At 34.9% G+C, this 17,491-nt stretch overlaps 1 protein-coding gene and 1 pseudogene across 5 annotated transcripts in view; one reads left to right on the top strand and one right to left on the bottom strand.

Moving 5' to 3' along the window:
- The window catches only part of USP34 (ubiquitin specific peptidase 34), a 224,607-nt gene that overhangs the window by 106,592 nt on the left and 100,524 nt on the right, over nt 1-17,491 (top strand). For all 5 annotated transcript variants that reach the window (XR_006269446.1, XM_043468840.1, XM_043468843.1 and 2 more), the window contains 3 exons: nt 7,005-7,094; nt 9,409-9,504; nt 14,396-14,478. Coding sequence is in view for 4 of the 5 variants with exons in the window: in XM_043468840.1 (XP_043324775.1) it covers nt 7,005-7,094; nt 9,409-9,504; nt 14,396-14,478 (269 nt within the window). In the remaining variant the exon portion in view is untranslated. The remainder of the gene's footprint in view (nt 1-7,004; nt 7,095-9,408; nt 9,505-14,395; nt 14,479-17,491) is intronic.
- On the bottom strand, nt 16,848-17,480 carry LOC122441304 (annotated as a pseudogene).

Raw genomic sequence — 17,491 nt, 5'->3', positions numbered from 1 at the left:
ATGATGGTGATTATTTTCAGATTGCAGTTAAATATTCTTGAACTATATATATAAAGGAAGCTAAATATGATAAGTAAAGTTAAACAACTAAGCTGAAATACATACATTTTGATAAACGGCATTTTTCTTCCTTCTGAGTGGATACTTTGATTCTGTAGTGCATAGAGAATTAGATTAGTGTTTTTTTATCTGGTTTGAATTCTGCTGTATATTTGTATACTTCTTATTGGGGCTCAAATTATTACAGATTTCTTGATTTTCAGTTCTGCTTATTGATACATTTTCCAGTTTCCCATGTCTTATACTGCTTCGATAATATTGTTTCATTCTCTTTCATAGTGAATTCAGTTATTAATTGAATATATTTTAATCTTACCTCTGCTCAGGCTCCATCTAAATGTCTAATTTTATTGAATATTTATATAAAAATTTTTTTGACCTAATTGAATTAGAAAAAATATGTTCAGTATTTTATTTTCTACTTTTGGTCTTGAAAGGTCTATAATTTGAACGATCACAGTAGAAAAATTGCTTATTCATGCAGGTATAAGAAACTACTAATAGGTTCCTGTTAGTGGATCAGTTGCCTCATTCAACATGTATTCTTTAAAAGGAACACTTTTAATGGCTGGATGATATTTCATCACTTATATACGTATTACAGAAGTTACTTTTAAAATGTTAATTGTCTTTTAATAGTCGTCTTGAAGCTACTGAACTTTTTAAAGTTGTATCAATTTTTATTCCCCATATGTGCATCTGCATATGTGTGGCCCAGCAGTTCCACTGCACAGTATGTGCCTTACAATATAGTACATCCAGATGGTCACCAAAAGACACATTAAAGGATGTTCATAAAAACATTATTCAAAATAACTATTCTTTGTACTGCAGTGCACATGCCAAAAACAGAATAAGAAGGAAAAATTAAATTGTGGACTGTTTGTTAAATAAAATGTTTATAACAGTAGTAATGAAAGAACTGCAACTGTGCAAGGAATAGTGTGGTTGAATCTCACAAAAATAATGTTGAGTGAAGGAAGCTATATATAAAAAGGCTTATTTCTGTTATTCTCATTATGTAGAGTTTAAAAACAGGAAAGCTATTTAATAGTTGGGATAATGATTACTCTTGGGTTGTCAGTGACTGGAAAGGGGGGTCTTCCCAAGGCTTCTGGGATGCTGGTGAGGATTTCTTTCTTAATGTGGGTACATACTACACACATATGTTCACCATCTCATTTTGAATTGTCACTTAGGTTTATACATGTTTTTACATGAATGTTACACTTAAATATAAAAAGCTATGTGAAAGAGGAAATATCATGTAGCCTTTGAATCATATATTTTCAAAAGTTGTATAATAATATGGGCATATGCTCACAGGCCCATTTGTTTTTAATAAGATTACAAGCAATATTTGAGGCTGTAGAGTAGTTACTTCTAGGAGGATTCAGCTCTTTTTTTTTCTTCTTTACGCTTTTCTATTTTCTAATTTTTCCATAATGAGCACTTATTTCTCTAAGGGTATCTTAACAGAGACAGAAGGAAAACTGTATATAAAACTGTATGGGGGGAAAAAAAAACTGTATGGAAAATTGCCAACTTGAATTTTTAGTAAGTTTTAATTTGCTCAATCCCAAATAACTTGAAAAGATGAAGCATTTTCATTTGTTGGAGGCAGTCCTATACCCCAGTTTTAGTTACTTAATGGTGTATTGAAAATATAGTAAATATAACTATTATATTGGGGTTAAATTTGCCCTAGAATTTACTCCTTAGAGGGTTCTTGTGTTTATTATTTTAGTCTTACTATTAATGTATCATATATACCAATGCTTAGAGCATAGTAGCATTTTTTAGCCTGGACATATACAACATATCCAGTGTATACCACCTGAACTTCCTGAAGTTATGTGAATTAAAAAATAATTAGTTTTGAACATCTTTTTAGAAAACCATTATTAGTTTCAGTTTCCTGATGAATCGGTGGTTTTTAAGTGAAGTGATTGTTTTCTCCCTTGGCAGTATCAGTACTTGGAGATATCTTTGGTTGTCATATTGATGAGTGGAATTGGAGGTGTTACTTTGAGCCAGGGGTACTACTAAACATCCTTCAATACAGAGGATAGCCTTTCACAACAGAGAGTTGTGTGAAATGTCAGTAGTGACATCAGAGTCTGAGAAATCCTAAACACAAGAATACTTTCTCCAAGCCTAGCCCCCTGTGTTTGTCATCTCTGTAGGAAAGGAATGTTACGAAAGGGTGTTAATAGGAAAGCTCTGCCGTATGTTGAAACAGATGGACCACTGCAACCTTTACTCATACACCATTTTCTGACATGTGACCCCAAAATCCCCACAGATGTCTACTTCTTGACAATGTCAATTTTTTATATACTTTACAGAGGTTTTATTTTTAAAAAATGTTCTCTGTGCTGATTTTGATTTTCTTTCTAGTTCCTCCCTTGCCGTGGTTTACAGACCTGTCAGCAATTTTTGTTTTTGCTTTTCTATGATGGTATTACAATTTATTTTACAGAATGAACTTAGCTTTCTTTTGAACAGCAATATGGCCTCATTATTTCTAAGGGGGCTTAGAGATCTAAAAAAGAAAAAGTCTTCCATAAATTATCCATAATTCTGCCATTTATATGGAACCCACCGTAAACACTTTAAAACATGCAGCATGTGCCTTATGCACTTTTAGCTTTAGATTGTTTTATAAGGTGTATAATGACATTTCAGTGGTGCAGGAAGTTTAAAGTTACACACAGAAACACTTAGTAGACTAGTTTGCAGAATGTTGTCATAAAGTGAGAGCATGAGGTGGACAGTGACTCCCACTATGAAAAGTCGATGACTTTCCAGCTTAGTATTTGTTACTTTGGGTCAGTGAGATACGACTGCTGTCCAGTGAGTAGGGTGGAAGTAGGGGTTGAGTTGTAATCAGCCCCTTTGATGTTTCATGTTTATTAGAAGACAGGTGTTCACATCCTGTACTAGGTACTCTCTGAAGTTCTGTGGGTTCTCAAGAATTGGTTTGAGACTCTGAGAACCTGTCCATTTTGTGCTTTCTTTTTTTTTCTATTTTGCACTAGATAGTTTAATCCATTTGTTAATTTTTTTGCCTTTGAGTACATAAGTGAAAATACTTGTACATATTAGGGATTCTTTTAGAGGTTCATATAATTAAGAAATGGATGGTACTGTGTACTTTTATTTGGTTTTGTTTTCTCTCTGTAAAGACAGTATTATATATAGCATTTCATTTCAACTGTTGGTATATACTATAATTTAAAATGACTGAATAGCATTTTGTAGAACACACCAGTCTTCTTCAAATATGGAGTCTAGGAAAAAAACCATCCAAATGTGACTTTTTAAACTGTGAAGCCCACCAGCAAATGTGTTCATTCTTCTAAGGCAATGTAAAGTTGCATGGGTAATTCTTAGAGTCATACCACACTGTTGTTTAGTAATAAGCTTCTGGTTACAACAAAAACTTGGAATCAAGCAAAGAACCAGAGCAGTTTTAAGATGATAGCATTTTTCCTGATTCTAAACTTAGTGCAGTGGTCCCTGGCTATCTGTGGGGCACTGGTTCCTGGATTCCTCTGCAGATACCCAAATCTACAAGTGAGCAGGTCCTTCATATAAAGTAGTGTAGGACAGTCAGCTCTCTGTATCCGCAGATAAGGAACCTGTGGATATGGAGAGCCAACTATATCTTGTTATTCAGTACTGTTGTTCCTTTTTATCTTAAACCTGTTGTTGCCCAGGGTTGTATGTTTTGATATTTAAAATTTTCACTCTTGGAAGAATTTGTGAAATATAAGTATGAATATAACAGTAATTTCTGTTTTTGTAAGCATATCAGCAATGAAAACTATTTGGGCAAAAAAGTTGATAAGTCAAGGTAACATAGTTCTTACAGGAGAAGTGCTATAACATTTTTAAAAAACTGGGAAAAGTTTTATTAGAGTGTGGTAGATACACAGTGTTGTGTTAGTTTCTGCTGCATAGCATGATATGATTTTAATTGGAACAAGTTGATATATGTGTTCTTGTGAAGTTTCCATAAACATTGAAATATAAAACATTGCTGTCACCAAGCAAGTTAATTATCTTCCACTGTTACCCACTCAGAGCCTGGCATCCTGTTCTCTAATGTCAAGCATCATGTGCTTGCTTCTACATTACATTTTATAAAATGAAATCATGTTCATTGTAGAAAACTTGGAAAGTAAATTTAAACAATTTAGACTCTTAACAGCATTGAATGGAAAAGAGGAAATAAGATTTTCAGAAAATATACAACTGTTGCACAGTATAAGACTTGCTTTAATGAGCTATGGTATCTCTAGTCTGTCTGTATATTTTAAAACTATTGAAATTACACTAGGCAAATAATTTTGGAACTTACTTCTTTGATTTTAGGTGAAATTTTCCTGTGTCCTTTTTTCATTGTGTTATCTCACTGATTTTGTGCTTATAAAGTCAAAATAATGTATATGTATACATTCTAGTTTTTTATGTCTTCAGTTCAGTCACTCAGTTGTGTCCGACTCTTTGCGACCCCATGAATCGCAGCACACCAGGCCTCCCTGTCCATCACAAACTCCCGGAGTTTACTCAGACTCATGCCTATAGAGTCAGTGATGCCATCCAGCCATCTCATCCTCTGTCGTCCCCTTCTCCTCCTGCCCCCAATCCCTCCCAGCATCAGGGTCTTTTCCAATGAGTCAACTCTTTGCATGAGTTGGCCAAAGTATTGGAGTTTCAGCTTCAGCATCAGTCCTTCCAATGAACACCCAGGACTTATCTCCTTCTGGATGGACTGGTTGGATTTCCTTGCAGTCCAAGGGATTCTCAAGAGTCTTCTCCAACACCATAGTTCAAAAGCATCAATTTTTCGGCGCTCAGCTTTTTATGTCTTAATTTTTGGGAAAAACTCTGCTAATGTTTCCGAAATTTTGACAAAAGATTTTAGATAAATAATCTAAAATTGAAACTGATTTCTCCTGATCCTCTATCTTCGCAAGCACCACTACTGTGCAACTTGTTGAGGAATATTAAAAATTTTAATATTTAAAAGTATACTAAACGTTTTAAGTGTTTTTTAATATTTAAAGAATCTTTACTTTGCACTTAATAGATATCAGGCATTTACTCTCTTTATTTCTTCACTGTATGCTTATTATTATTGGACATACCTTGAGACATGGGGACCTTCTCCCTCCAGAGATTGAATCTGTGCCCCTGCAGTGGAAGCCCAGTCTTAACTATTGGACCACTGGGGAAGTCCACTTTATATTTTTAAATATATATATACTAATGTTGTTTTGATCTTCTGACATTTTCCTAGCATGCTGTCTTCCGGTAGTATTTTCCTCTTTGTACTTCAGAACTGTAATATAACATTGTACATTGTTGTTTTTCTTCCTTCCTTGAAAATCTTGCCTTTAAGTTCTTTGCTGGTTTGTCATTTGAAGAAATATATACTCAGCACGCATGATATGCAGGGATTTTTAGTGAATAAGACAGTCTGCTTACATAGAGCATATTCTAGTGGTAGCATTAAATAAAGGAATATTCATTAGGTGATGATGATTGAATAAAAATTGTAAAGGAGTCAATAAAGAGGTTCGTGGAGCAGTGGGAAGGTGTTATTTAATTATTGACTTGTCAGGGTTATTGTTTCTGTTGACAGTTGAGGGAACCTTAATACAGTGGGGGAAGGAGTCCTTCAAGTAGATATTTAGGTAAAGAGCATTCCAAGCATAGGCAGTAGCAAAGGCCCTGAGTCAGGAATGTGCTTGTGTGTGCTGATGGAATAGCTCAAGGAGGATGGGAAGGAAAATAGGTTACACTGATAGAAGAAATGGGGACAGATCACATATGGCTTTGTATCCAATTTAAGTACTTTGGATTTTATTTAGAAACATGAAATTTTGTAGTTTATCCTGCTTAGTGTTCGCCATGGTTTTCCTCCTATTCAGAAGTGTAGCCCTGTATACTAATATTCCTGGTACTCATCTCGAAAAGAGTAGGCATTTTTGAGGACTTACTTGTACTCCATATATGGTTAGTAGGGTGCCAAATTAAAAAAAAAAAAGGAATTCTTTCATGAAGCAATACTGCTCTTAAGCTTAAAAATAAAATAAATTCAGTAACTTATTAGAGTTTGTTGTGCTTCTTTCAGGGCTCATGGAAACAGCCTTCTTGCCTACTAGGAATTCTGGGATTTGTATGTCAGTGTGTTCCCTGTCCCCCTTTTCTTCCAGAAGATAGACATACTCAGATCTTCTTGAGGTCTTTGAGTGATTTCATGTTGCCTTTTGGCTCCTTTATTCTTGAGGTTTATGGTGTGTTTCCATTATTAACATTGCTCAAAATGCAGCGATTGTCAGTTCAGATGTAGTTTATATTAAGTGAGAAATAGGGAGAAAGTGATAATTTATGTAGTTTGAAAAGTGTTCTCTACATTTATTGTTTGTGGTCCACAAACTAGCAGTTGAGTATCACTTGTGAGCTTATTAGAAATGCAATCCGGAACCTACCCCAGACCTACTGGATCAGAGTTAGCATTTTAAGACTAAACTTTGAGAAACCCTGCTCTAGATAATTGACTCAACCTGCTGCTTCTTGTTTTCCTTGATTAAATCCTGAGAAATACCTATGACTGTTAAAGAAAACTTGCATTAAAAATTTTTATATTTAAAAGCACTTCACTTTTCTTTTATACTCAAATATTCATATAGTATATTTTACTTTAAAAGTTTTGGATTGAATTTTTTAAAACTTGGATTTCTTGCCACAGTGGATAATAAGCTGAGACTTTAGAGAAAAAAACCCTAAATTAGTTTGCATAAAAGCATCTGTAAAATTCGTTAACTCTTTTTGTGTTTGATTTTAAATAACTGAATTTCTGTTAAGAGCTAGAATTACTGATTGTAGTTAAAATTATTTTATTCTATAAATATCTGTTTTTGTAATTTCAGATCAGTAGTAATTTCACTTCGTCTTCTTCCAAAACTCTTTGGTACCTTTCAGCAGTTTGGGAGCAGTTATGATACACATTGGATTACAATGTAAGTAAATAAAAGAAAATATTCATTTTTAAGACTTTTTCCAATCATAATTCTCAAACAAGGTTTTTGAGTAACTTACTAGCTATTAATTTGTACCAGGAAAATTTGAATTTTGCATAATTCAAGTGTTTTCTTAGATTTCTGAGGTGCTTTCTCTGCCACTTAGCACCATGGAGATTATATATACCCCTGTCAGTAGGAAATCTGACCTTTGTATTCATTGTAGCTTGAGAAAAATAGTGTAGCAATTAATGCTTTAATTTTCAGGTAAAGATTTTTTAGTGTGTTTGATCATGGCAAAAGACTCCTGAAGAAGATCCACATGTTAAGCGTTCTAGGATGCTTTTAATTTTTACCCATTATTGGAATTGGTTCTAGACATTACATCATGTTAGGAATAATTTTGAAACCACTGTGTTACTCTTTTACGTATATAGAGAACTTATGATTAATGTTAAACAATTCTTGCAACGATAGTATGCTGCTGATGTGATATTGATCTAATATTTAAGAAAATTCTGGAGAAAGTTCACTATCATGAGCACTTCATTAACCTCTGAGAATGTGTTACTTGCTTTATTCAAAATAGCCTTTTTGGAGAGATTTCAGAAACTTAAAATTTAGGAAAAATTAGACCTGTTGAAGGATTTATTTATGAAATCATGTAGGATGGGATTTTATCTAATTCCTTCTCAAATCTAAGATTATTTGGTAGGAATACTTTCTTTCAAAATGAGTATGATTTTAAAAATTCTTTGACATCTAAATAAGATGGGACACTCCTCTGGAGAAGGGAATGGCAATCCACTCCAGTATTCTTGCCTGGAGAATTCCATGGACAGAGAAACCTGGCGGTCTACGGTCCGTGGGGTCGCAAAGAGTCTGACACAAGTGAGTGACTAATACACACACAAATAAGGTGAAATTAGTTCTGAGTTACAGCCCTTACTGTTTGTTTTTTTTTAAATAGGGGATCTATTTAACCTGAACCTCTATTACTGTTTTTTAAAAAGCATCTTAGAAAAGCTTTTTCTTTGATTAATTTTTACAGTGTGATCCTAGTGACAGTTCTATTTGTGAGTGCAAGGAGGGTCTTTGAGATGCTGGACAGAGCAGTAGGGGAAAGCATTTAGCATCCTTTAAGTACAAGAGTAGCATGAGTTTTATTTCATTTACTCTTCTCTTAGTTTTTAAATGGCCAAATTACGAAATTCAGAAGCATTAAAGTGATTCAGTTGTAGCTTACCTGGGCAAGTTGGTATTGCAGTCATTTGAGGAGGTTTATATTAAGGAGTAACAGAGGCTAACATTCTTATGGAAGTGGGAAGCTCTGAATATTCAGTTACTTATCATGTATATTGGGGCTCCCTGGTAGCTCAGATGGTAAAGAATTGCCTGGGTTGGGAAGATCCCCTGGAGAAGGGAATGGCAACCCACTCCAGTATTCTTGCCTGGAGAATTCCGTGGACAGAGGAGCCTGGTGGGGGACAGAGGAGTTCATGGGGTTGCAAAGAGTTGGACACAGCTGAGTGACTAACACTACTTACTTACTTAGCAAGTATATTGAGTTGAAAGCCTTTCAGCTGGTTCCTTGTGTACTGTGTGCTCAGTCACCATTTCTTCCTCCAGGGGATCTTCCCAACCCAGGGACTGAACTGGAGTCTCCTGTTCTTCTGCATTGACCGGTGGATTTTTAACCACTGAGCCACCTATAAAGCCCCTAGCTTGTTCCTTATTTAAAGTGGATTTTTAACCACTGAGCCACCTATAAAGCCCCTAGCTTGTTCCTTATTTAAATGTAAATAAGCTCTGTTAATTCCAATGTGAGACTGGTGTCCTTAATCTTACTAGGTGGATCACTTAAAAGAACTCTGAGCTCCTGCAGTTAATTGGCATCAATAATAGCAAAAACTTGCACTTGGTGTGAGTCTGTTATATGCAATAGCACTCAACACTTTATTTGATATGTATTATCTCTTAAACTCTTAGGGCCCCTATTTTTTTTTTTTTTTTTTAGGGCCCCTATTTTAAAATTGGAAATTATCTCTGATCATCTTAGTAAATCTTCAGGTAACCTACAAACTGACAGGCTGGCATGGACTGTATTGTACTTTTTTTTAAAATATTAACTCATGTTAGTCATTTATTTAGCATTTGACCAGACATTTTATCCCCTTCACAGAGATTGAGATTTAAATGCAATGATACTATAACTTCATAAAAATGAAGGTTCACTATAGTGTTTTTTCCTCTTCTAGAATAGATTTATCTTACCCTGTGCCTCTGAAATTATTTTTTCTTTTAATTGGTTCAGGTGGGCGGAAAAAGAACTGAACATGATGAAGCTTTTCTTTGATAATTTGGTATACTATATTCAAGCTGTAAGAGAAGGCAGACAAAAGCATGCACTGTAAGTATACTTTAACTCGGTAAGGTATGTGTAAGTGTTGATTGTCTTTCCTTTGAAAGATAAGATAATTTTTCAGTTTTCTGTTCCTTTTTTTTCATATAATAAATATAATGAAAAATTTAGTTACAAGAGGAAGTTTCTTTTTTAATTTGATGAGTTTTATAAGATTATTTTTATAATGCTTAACCTTAGGGAAAGACAAACTATATAACTTTAGGGGTTGATTTACCTTCACTATTGAGTTCTGTTCATAAGGTGGTGTTTTCAGGAATCATATTTTTTTCAGAGGTCACCAGTATCCTTGTATTAGGGCATTGTAAACATAATATAATTTAATATTATTTAAAATAATCCAGTTGTACACGTGACTGGTGATAGAAGCAAAGTGCGATGCTGTAAAGAGCAAAATTGCATAGGAACCTGGAATGTTCATGGGGTCATAAAGAGTCGGACACGACTGAGTGACTGAACTGAACTGAATATTATTTAATGATTTCTAATAATTAATATTTAATAATATAAATGTTTATTTCTGAAAAAGTGTTTTATCATAGTTAATTTAAAACATTTTCCTTCATTATTATAGTTATATACTAGTATTAGAAAGTTTATGATGTGAAAATGGAAATTGTGATGGTATAGATGGTTAATATTTTATCATCAAAAATATTGTCTGGATGTATTGAAGTGAGTTTGTGTAAGAATTAGTAGAAGTTGGTTAGTTGTATGGCTGTGTTTAAAGTTTCTTATAAAGGGAGATTTCTGCATAGATGAAAACATGTAGAATTCAGAAAGCTTCTACTTGTGTGAGTCAGTGGAAACTGATAGTTATGGAAACCAGCTAAATGTCACTATAGCATGTCTGTAAATAAGAGAAATATATACAGTATTTATTGAGAAAACATGTACATAGAAAACTTTTTATGTAGATAACTGATCAGATTGTAGAAGTTTTCAGAAAAGCCATGGATCTTTAAGGCATGCTTGTTCACCTCCAAAAATTATATCATGTCTACCCTCTTCCTCCCACCACCCCCCATCAGTTATTTCTCCAAAATTTACTTTCCTCTTCAGTGTACTGCCATCCTCCAAGTCATCTAAAACTTGGGGCCCTTTTTGTATATGTGTGTTTCCAAACATGAATAATGGCGGATTATTCACATTTTAAGTATTAATTTCAAGGTACACAACAACTAATTTGAAGTAGGAATCCTGATTTAAAAAGTTAGAACAGGAACTTTCCTGGCAGTTCAGTGGTTAAGACTCTGCGCTTTACAAGTGGACATGCCCACAAACACTGTTCCAGTTCTTTAACCAGCCTTTGGATCAATTTTCTTCCCTCAGCCTTCTCCATAATTGTTAATTACTCATCCTTATGAATTGCAGAAGGCATTATTGATAGTGGTAGAAAAAACATGGGCCTGAGAATCACACAGATCTGGGTTTAGGTTATGAATCTATTGTTTCACCTTATTTCAGTTACTTAATGCTCTAATAAGTTCTAATTATTTAGTGTATGAGTTTTTTTTTAAGAAATAAGTTAGTAAGCTCTATCTGGCACATAGTAGGTCATCTATAAATTGTAGTTACATCACTAAAATAAACTATGTTATATAACAGGCAAGAAACTTGCCTCCTACCCTCATTTAGACTCTTCGCTGAATAAAAAATAAATTGTAGTTTATTTTGTCTAGTATTCTGGGCCCTCTAAAATCTAAACTCCACTATCCTTTCCTGTTTCATTGTTCAATGATTTTTTTTTCTTTTAGACTTTGTTCTTTATGCTTGTTAAATTATTTCTGAGATACTTCCTTAAGTTTATTCTTTTTTTGTGTCTTGGCTTACACACTTACCTCTGTAAAGGTGCATTCTCTTTAAATCTTTTAAAAATTCTAAGTATTCTTCATAGTCTGTCCTCTTTCATTTTTTCTTCTTGAAGCATAGGTAAAGATTATTGCCTTCTGAATCTGTATCTCCATACATTTTCTATAATAGCCTTAAAATCAACAAGGAGCAGGAATAAAACCATACTGACGAGCATTTTTATGAGGCAGAATTCAAATTACCTGTCAACAGAGAAACAGTTAAATTGTAAGAGAGCTCCCATCAGAACCACAGCCGGTGGGCTTGAAGAGCAGGGATACGAACTTAAGAGAGGGGCATGGCAGACTCAGATAAGTCATACTCAGAAAGAAAAAGTCCAACATTAAGTGCCAGAAAATGAACACATGTCTGACACTTGGTTATTGACAGCATTGGCAACAGTGAAGTTGCTTACTTTGTTAGTGGAGCCAGAAGTAGAGCCTCATAGCACTGATGCCTACTTTTTTTGTTTGTTGTTTTAAAGAAGCATTGCTTATGTGGTACTCTTTGGAGATGAGTATAAGTTTTACACTTTTCCTAGGGTATGTCAGAGTATCCTTCCAGTCCTCTAGTCTGCTTTGTTACTTGCCATTTTAAGAGAATAAAATCTTAGGAGAGAGAGCTGTCTGGACTAATTTGGCATAATCCGCTTGTTTCTTCAGGCTGAAAACTGAGTTGTACATTTGTTGCTCTTTGATAAAGTGTACTGATTTCATAAGTTTGTGGCACATTACTTTCCATTTGTTCAATGGAGATTATAGTAGGCAAGTTCTAAGATTTTTATGTAGGACAAAAAGATTGTTGTCGTGTTAAAGATAACATTTCATTTCATAAATAGACATAGTATATATTCCTTGAATACAGCTGCCTCTAGAGAAAACCCTGTGCCAACATTTAGGCTATAACGAGATTAATTTTTTGTAGGGTGGCAGTTTTTCACTAGAGTTTCATGCCTGTGGCGAGACTGTTTTTGTCCTATATTTTCTGTAATATTGGGAGCCATGGGCAAGCCCAGGAGAGTTTATCAGTATTGATAACACTTTTGGTTTGCATCCCAAGAGATTTCCTGGCTGGTGATTTCATCAGCCAGTGGGATCCTAACAGAGCAGGCAAGAGTCCTTTGAAATGTGGAGCCAGCGGCACTACGGTGGAAGTGGAAGAAGGAAGGACAAAGGGACTTGATCCATACCTTCTAAGGTTATATGTCCCTTTACTCTCAGGGAAAGAAGGGAAGGAAGTATTCAGAAAGTAAGGGCACTTTGTAAAGGACAAGGCATTATTCCTTTTTTATTCCCTACCCTCAGGCTCAGATAAGTGCAGTAATTTACTTAAAATCCCAGAACTGATGTATGATAGAACTTGTATTTGAACCTATACTCCAAGGTCTCTGCTACAAAATCTGCCCTTTTAGTAAAAGGATGAAAACTGTTAAGAGAAGTTCTTGAATTTCATCTGAATAGTGTTCTAGTTTGTGAGTTGCTTACAGTATTCCACCCTACCACACCCCCAGTTCCCAGCCAGCTTGGCACAAGTACTTTGAACTTCAGAAAGGACACTGCAACAGTAATGAAGCAAATATTCATCCTTTCTTTGCCAGTGTTAATATGAGACAGTAAAGAAAAATTAAGCTGTATCAAGCAAACTCAATCTTTAGGAAAGCTTAACTTTAAACTTCAGTGGCAAATCTAGTGTAATTTTTGAAACCAGCTAACTTTAGGAAGCTTTTAGAATTTTGCACCTGCTTACAGATATTTAGAAATTGAATTAAGAGACACTATCTGCAGACCGGGATATAGATCATAGCTCAGAGTGGCTGCTCTCTTTTGTTGGCATGGTAATTTGGGCAGTTCATCCCCAGCCAGCCTTTTGATTTGTAACATAAAAACTCATCATTGATTCAGTCTCGTTGATTGGGTACTCAAGTGCTTATGAGCCAGCTGTAGCTCAGATGGTAAAGCGTCTACCTGCAATGCAGGAGACCTGGGTTCGATCCCTGGCTTGGGAAGATCCCCTGGAGAAGGAAATGGCAACCCACTCCAGTACTCTTGCCTGGAAAATCCTATGGACGGAGGAACCTGGTAGGCTGCAGTCCACGGCGTTGCAAAGAGTGGGACACGATTGAGCGACTTCACTTCAAGTGCTTGTGGGAACTAGAATGTTGTGATATCACAGTCACAGTTCAGTGTGCAGTGCACAGAGCTGCTAAAGGAATCCTGAAATGCACATCTGATCATTACCCCTTTTCTTTCCCCAGCATCCTTCACCAGATAAGTGACTTTCTTATCTGTCTGTAACAGTGTCAAACTCTTCTGACATTCAGGCTGACAGCAGTTTGGCCCTTGCTTGCTTCTTCAGACACATCTCCTACCTTTTCTGTACCACAGACCAAGCTTGATTCTTAAAATGCTTTCCTTTGCAAATGCTGACAAACTGATTCCCAGAGAACCATGTGAAATTACCTACTAAGTAAATACAAGCTTTCAAAGCAACTTTTACATTATACATTGAATTTTGTACACATGAATTACAGTTACTTGGATTTGAAATAGCATTCAGAAATGCTTATTTTGTATCAGCTGTTTTCTTTATGAATTGTATTTATGGAAATGATATATCATTAACATTTCTTGTTTAAGGAATATAGTAGTATCCCTGGAGGGACAGTGACGGTGAAACATGGTATTTCTAGATGGAAATGTATTAAATATTAAAATTAATGTATGTATTGCATATTTTAAAGTAACATTTCTTCCACTGTTGTTCTTACCTACTTACCTAATTTGAAAGTTTGTTTTCTAATAATTTGTAGATTTTTATAATATTAAATAGCAATTCTTTCATGTAACATTTGGCTTTGGCCATTTTTTGTGTGTGTAGCCAAAGATATAATTTGAAATACTTGATAATTGAGTTCTTAAATGGAATTTTATTTATTTGGTACAATTTAAGATTAGGACCATTAGATCTTTAAAAATAATTAAAAAATAGGATCTCTCAGCTAATTATTTTAACGATTTTTTAAATGCAGGTATAGCCATAGTGCCGAAGTTCAGGTGCGACTTCAGTTCTTAACTTGTGTCTTTTCAACTCTGGGATCACCTGATCATTTCAGTAAGTTTTTTAATCAATATTTTAATAAGTTTTTAGATCTTCGTTGATTCTTGAAAGAGTCCAGTTAAATGTACTCATACCTTTAGATTTCTGTGGTAATCAAATTATTCTCAGTACTAAACGTCCTATCTGTATGTATGGCAATAGCAACTTGTCCCTGACATGTTCTTGTTTCAGTCTCTGAATGTGTTAGTTTCTTAATGAATGAATGACTCATTGCATGAACAAAATATTTGGGATAGGAGAACATATCATGTTAGAGTGACTGTATTTTTCTTTTTTTTAACCTCTGGTTAATAGAATATTCCTTTCACTCCAGTTGGAAACAGCCACTGTCTGTATATTATTATCAGGGCTAATCTTATCCCAGATTGGTTGACTTCATAGGTGACAGAAATTTAGAGACACGTTTAATTTAGATGAATCTCAAACTCAATTTCATTAATAATTAATCTTAAAACAGAGAGATTGGTCTGGTATATTAAGATTGTGGACCATTTCTAAATCCACATGCAAGATACCCTCACAAGAAAGGAGGAAGGTTGATTTCTTTTGGCCAGATCACCTTTCCTCTTGCTAGACTGACTTATTTTCTTTAATGCTCCACATGCCTCGTTTTCTGTATGTCTGTGTCAGCAACCTCATTTGTTAGTAGGACATTCTTTTTTTTAGCTATGGTTAATGTCAAACTGCTGGGTGAGTGTTTTGCTAGCCTGAGAGATGTCTTCATGACTCTTTAAGTCCATATCTATGCTTGAGGTATGCCATGTGTTTATTTTACAGTTTAAGTCTGTAATTTCTTTAAGTCAAGGTGTTTGTAACAAATGTCACTAACATTATGATACCAGTAGATTTCAAAATGAAGGCACCTGTTTTTGATAGGAAACCCCTGTTTCATGTTACTGGGTCATTTATTATACCCATTATGATTCAGGATATACAAGAAATAATATAAAATATTAAAAAAATCTTTATACATGGAGAAATCAAACCCAAACAAATATTTTCAGTATAAATAATTTCACATGACTATTGTTTCATGTTTGTTGAATATATATTTTCATTGGAAAAAGTTAATTATTTTTTTCAGTATTTGAATAATGAGTTATTTATTTTGCTGCTCCCGTTCCATTAAACACAGAATATGTTCTTTCTGTGTGGGCTTTCAATAGCTACTGCACATTTAGAATCCTCTTTGAACTTATCCCACATCATAATTGTACTTCTCTAACTGGCACAGTATCTTTCAAGTATAATATGGTTACTCCAAAGTTACAGATTTTTTTAAAAAGATTCTTACCTATCTGCATTTATCTCTTCTTAACTACTTACTGTGTTTAATTTATACACTAAAGGTTGTTCCTAGGTTTTTTTATGTTGGCTCTCAGGGGCACAGATTGTTAGTATGAACAAGACATGTATTAACTATCTATGATGATCTGATTGGATACATTTTGTATACATTTTTCGGATCAGTCTCTTAGACTGATACTGCTACTAGGTAAATATTTTCTGAGGTGGTTTTGGATCTCATCTGGTTTTCGAAGTAGGGGGAGGGTTGCGAGTGGTTTCTTTTTTTTTGGAAGGAATAATATTTCTTTTTATTCTTGGTTCCACATTTCAAAAATTTCATTATCTGCATTTTGAATTAAGTGAAAGAGTTGAGAAAGGTCACTTTTTTTCCTTTATATCTCAAACCAACTTTTAGTTTCAGATGCAAAACAAGAGGTATACCACATTTATTTTAACAATGTTATTTACTATTCCCTCTTTCTTAAAAGAGTTCTAGGAATCAGTGGGCGACTATGGGCTAACACCATCTTTATCAAGTATTGGCAGAGTTTGTAGAGGGGAAAGCCTTTGCTTGTTGAATGGAAAAGGTATCACAGAACTGAGTAACTGATAATATTTCGATCTTACATTTGGTTGGGACTTGATCTGCTTCTAGCCAGTTGATCTCTTGGAATATGTGGACTGTGCAATAAGTTTTTGGTTCTTACGATTTTCTTCTTGCTTCTGGATTTCACATATTCTTAATTTGTTTTACAGATTAGTCTTTTTTCTTTGGAATAAACCAGTGTGGATAAGGAAGACCAAAAGGGAATTAATAAGTGTTAAGATTGGTTAAGATTAGTTTTAAGGTTTTGGTGCCTGTTTTGAAGACATTTTCATGGAACATATTGCTCTAAAGTTAGGGTTAAAGCAAAACTTCCCATTAGGAGAATGCAGAGGATAACATTCTCTCAGGAGAAAGTAAGCATCCGAAGCTTTCCTCTCCCAGACATCTTCCCTCTGACACTGAGACTGCAGCCATCCAATCCATGGGGACAGGCAGAAAGAGACTACAAAAGTCAAATATATTTCAACAGCTAATTTTTGGCAGGTCTGGCAATGAGATCTTTCCATTCTTCTCTATTCTTTGTGATGTATGTAAGAGTGAGTAGCTGCAATAGTGATTCTGGCTGTTGTCTAAAGAAGTTCTGACACAAGGCCTCCGTGTTACATACCATGTATATCACAAGTTATAGCTGTTTTGTTGAGCACTTTCTCTTCCACAGAGGCCAGTTTGTTTCCTTTTCTGCCTGAGAGAGCCTCTAGTTTCTTTGCTACCTGCTTTGCATGGAATTAGTTGCTACTACCATAAGAATCATAATGAAAAAAGCCATTTTTGTCTTGGAGATAAACCAACAAGCTCCAATGGATTCCGCTAGCTGTGTGGTTAGAATTATCATTGATGGCTAAAAATAATAGCTCTTTATTGGAGAGGTCCAAGGGTTCAGGCAACATGGTGATCCCTGCTGGGTTGCCAGTGCACTTGATAAACTGAGTGACTTTGGGGCTAATGAAGCAGACATGGTCAGAGCAGTCATGAAACTGACTATTGGCAAAGTACTCAAAGGCAAACCCAGTAACATGGATGTTGAGCTAGCTTGGAGGATCCAGTATGAGACAAAGGACTGCCACAGAAGACTGTCCATGTAACTCAAGACTACTGGGTCCATCTTGTATCGAC

Source organism: Cervus canadensis, chromosome 5 (genome assembly GCF_019320065.1).
Source record: "Cervus canadensis isolate Bull #8, Minnesota chromosome 5, ASM1932006v1, whole genome shotgun sequence".
NCBI classification, from domain to species: domain Eukaryota; kingdom Metazoa; phylum Chordata; class Mammalia; order Artiodactyla; family Cervidae; genus Cervus; species Cervus canadensis.
Note: the sequence above shows the minus strand (reverse complement) of the source record. Positions and strands in the feature narration are given on the sequence as shown.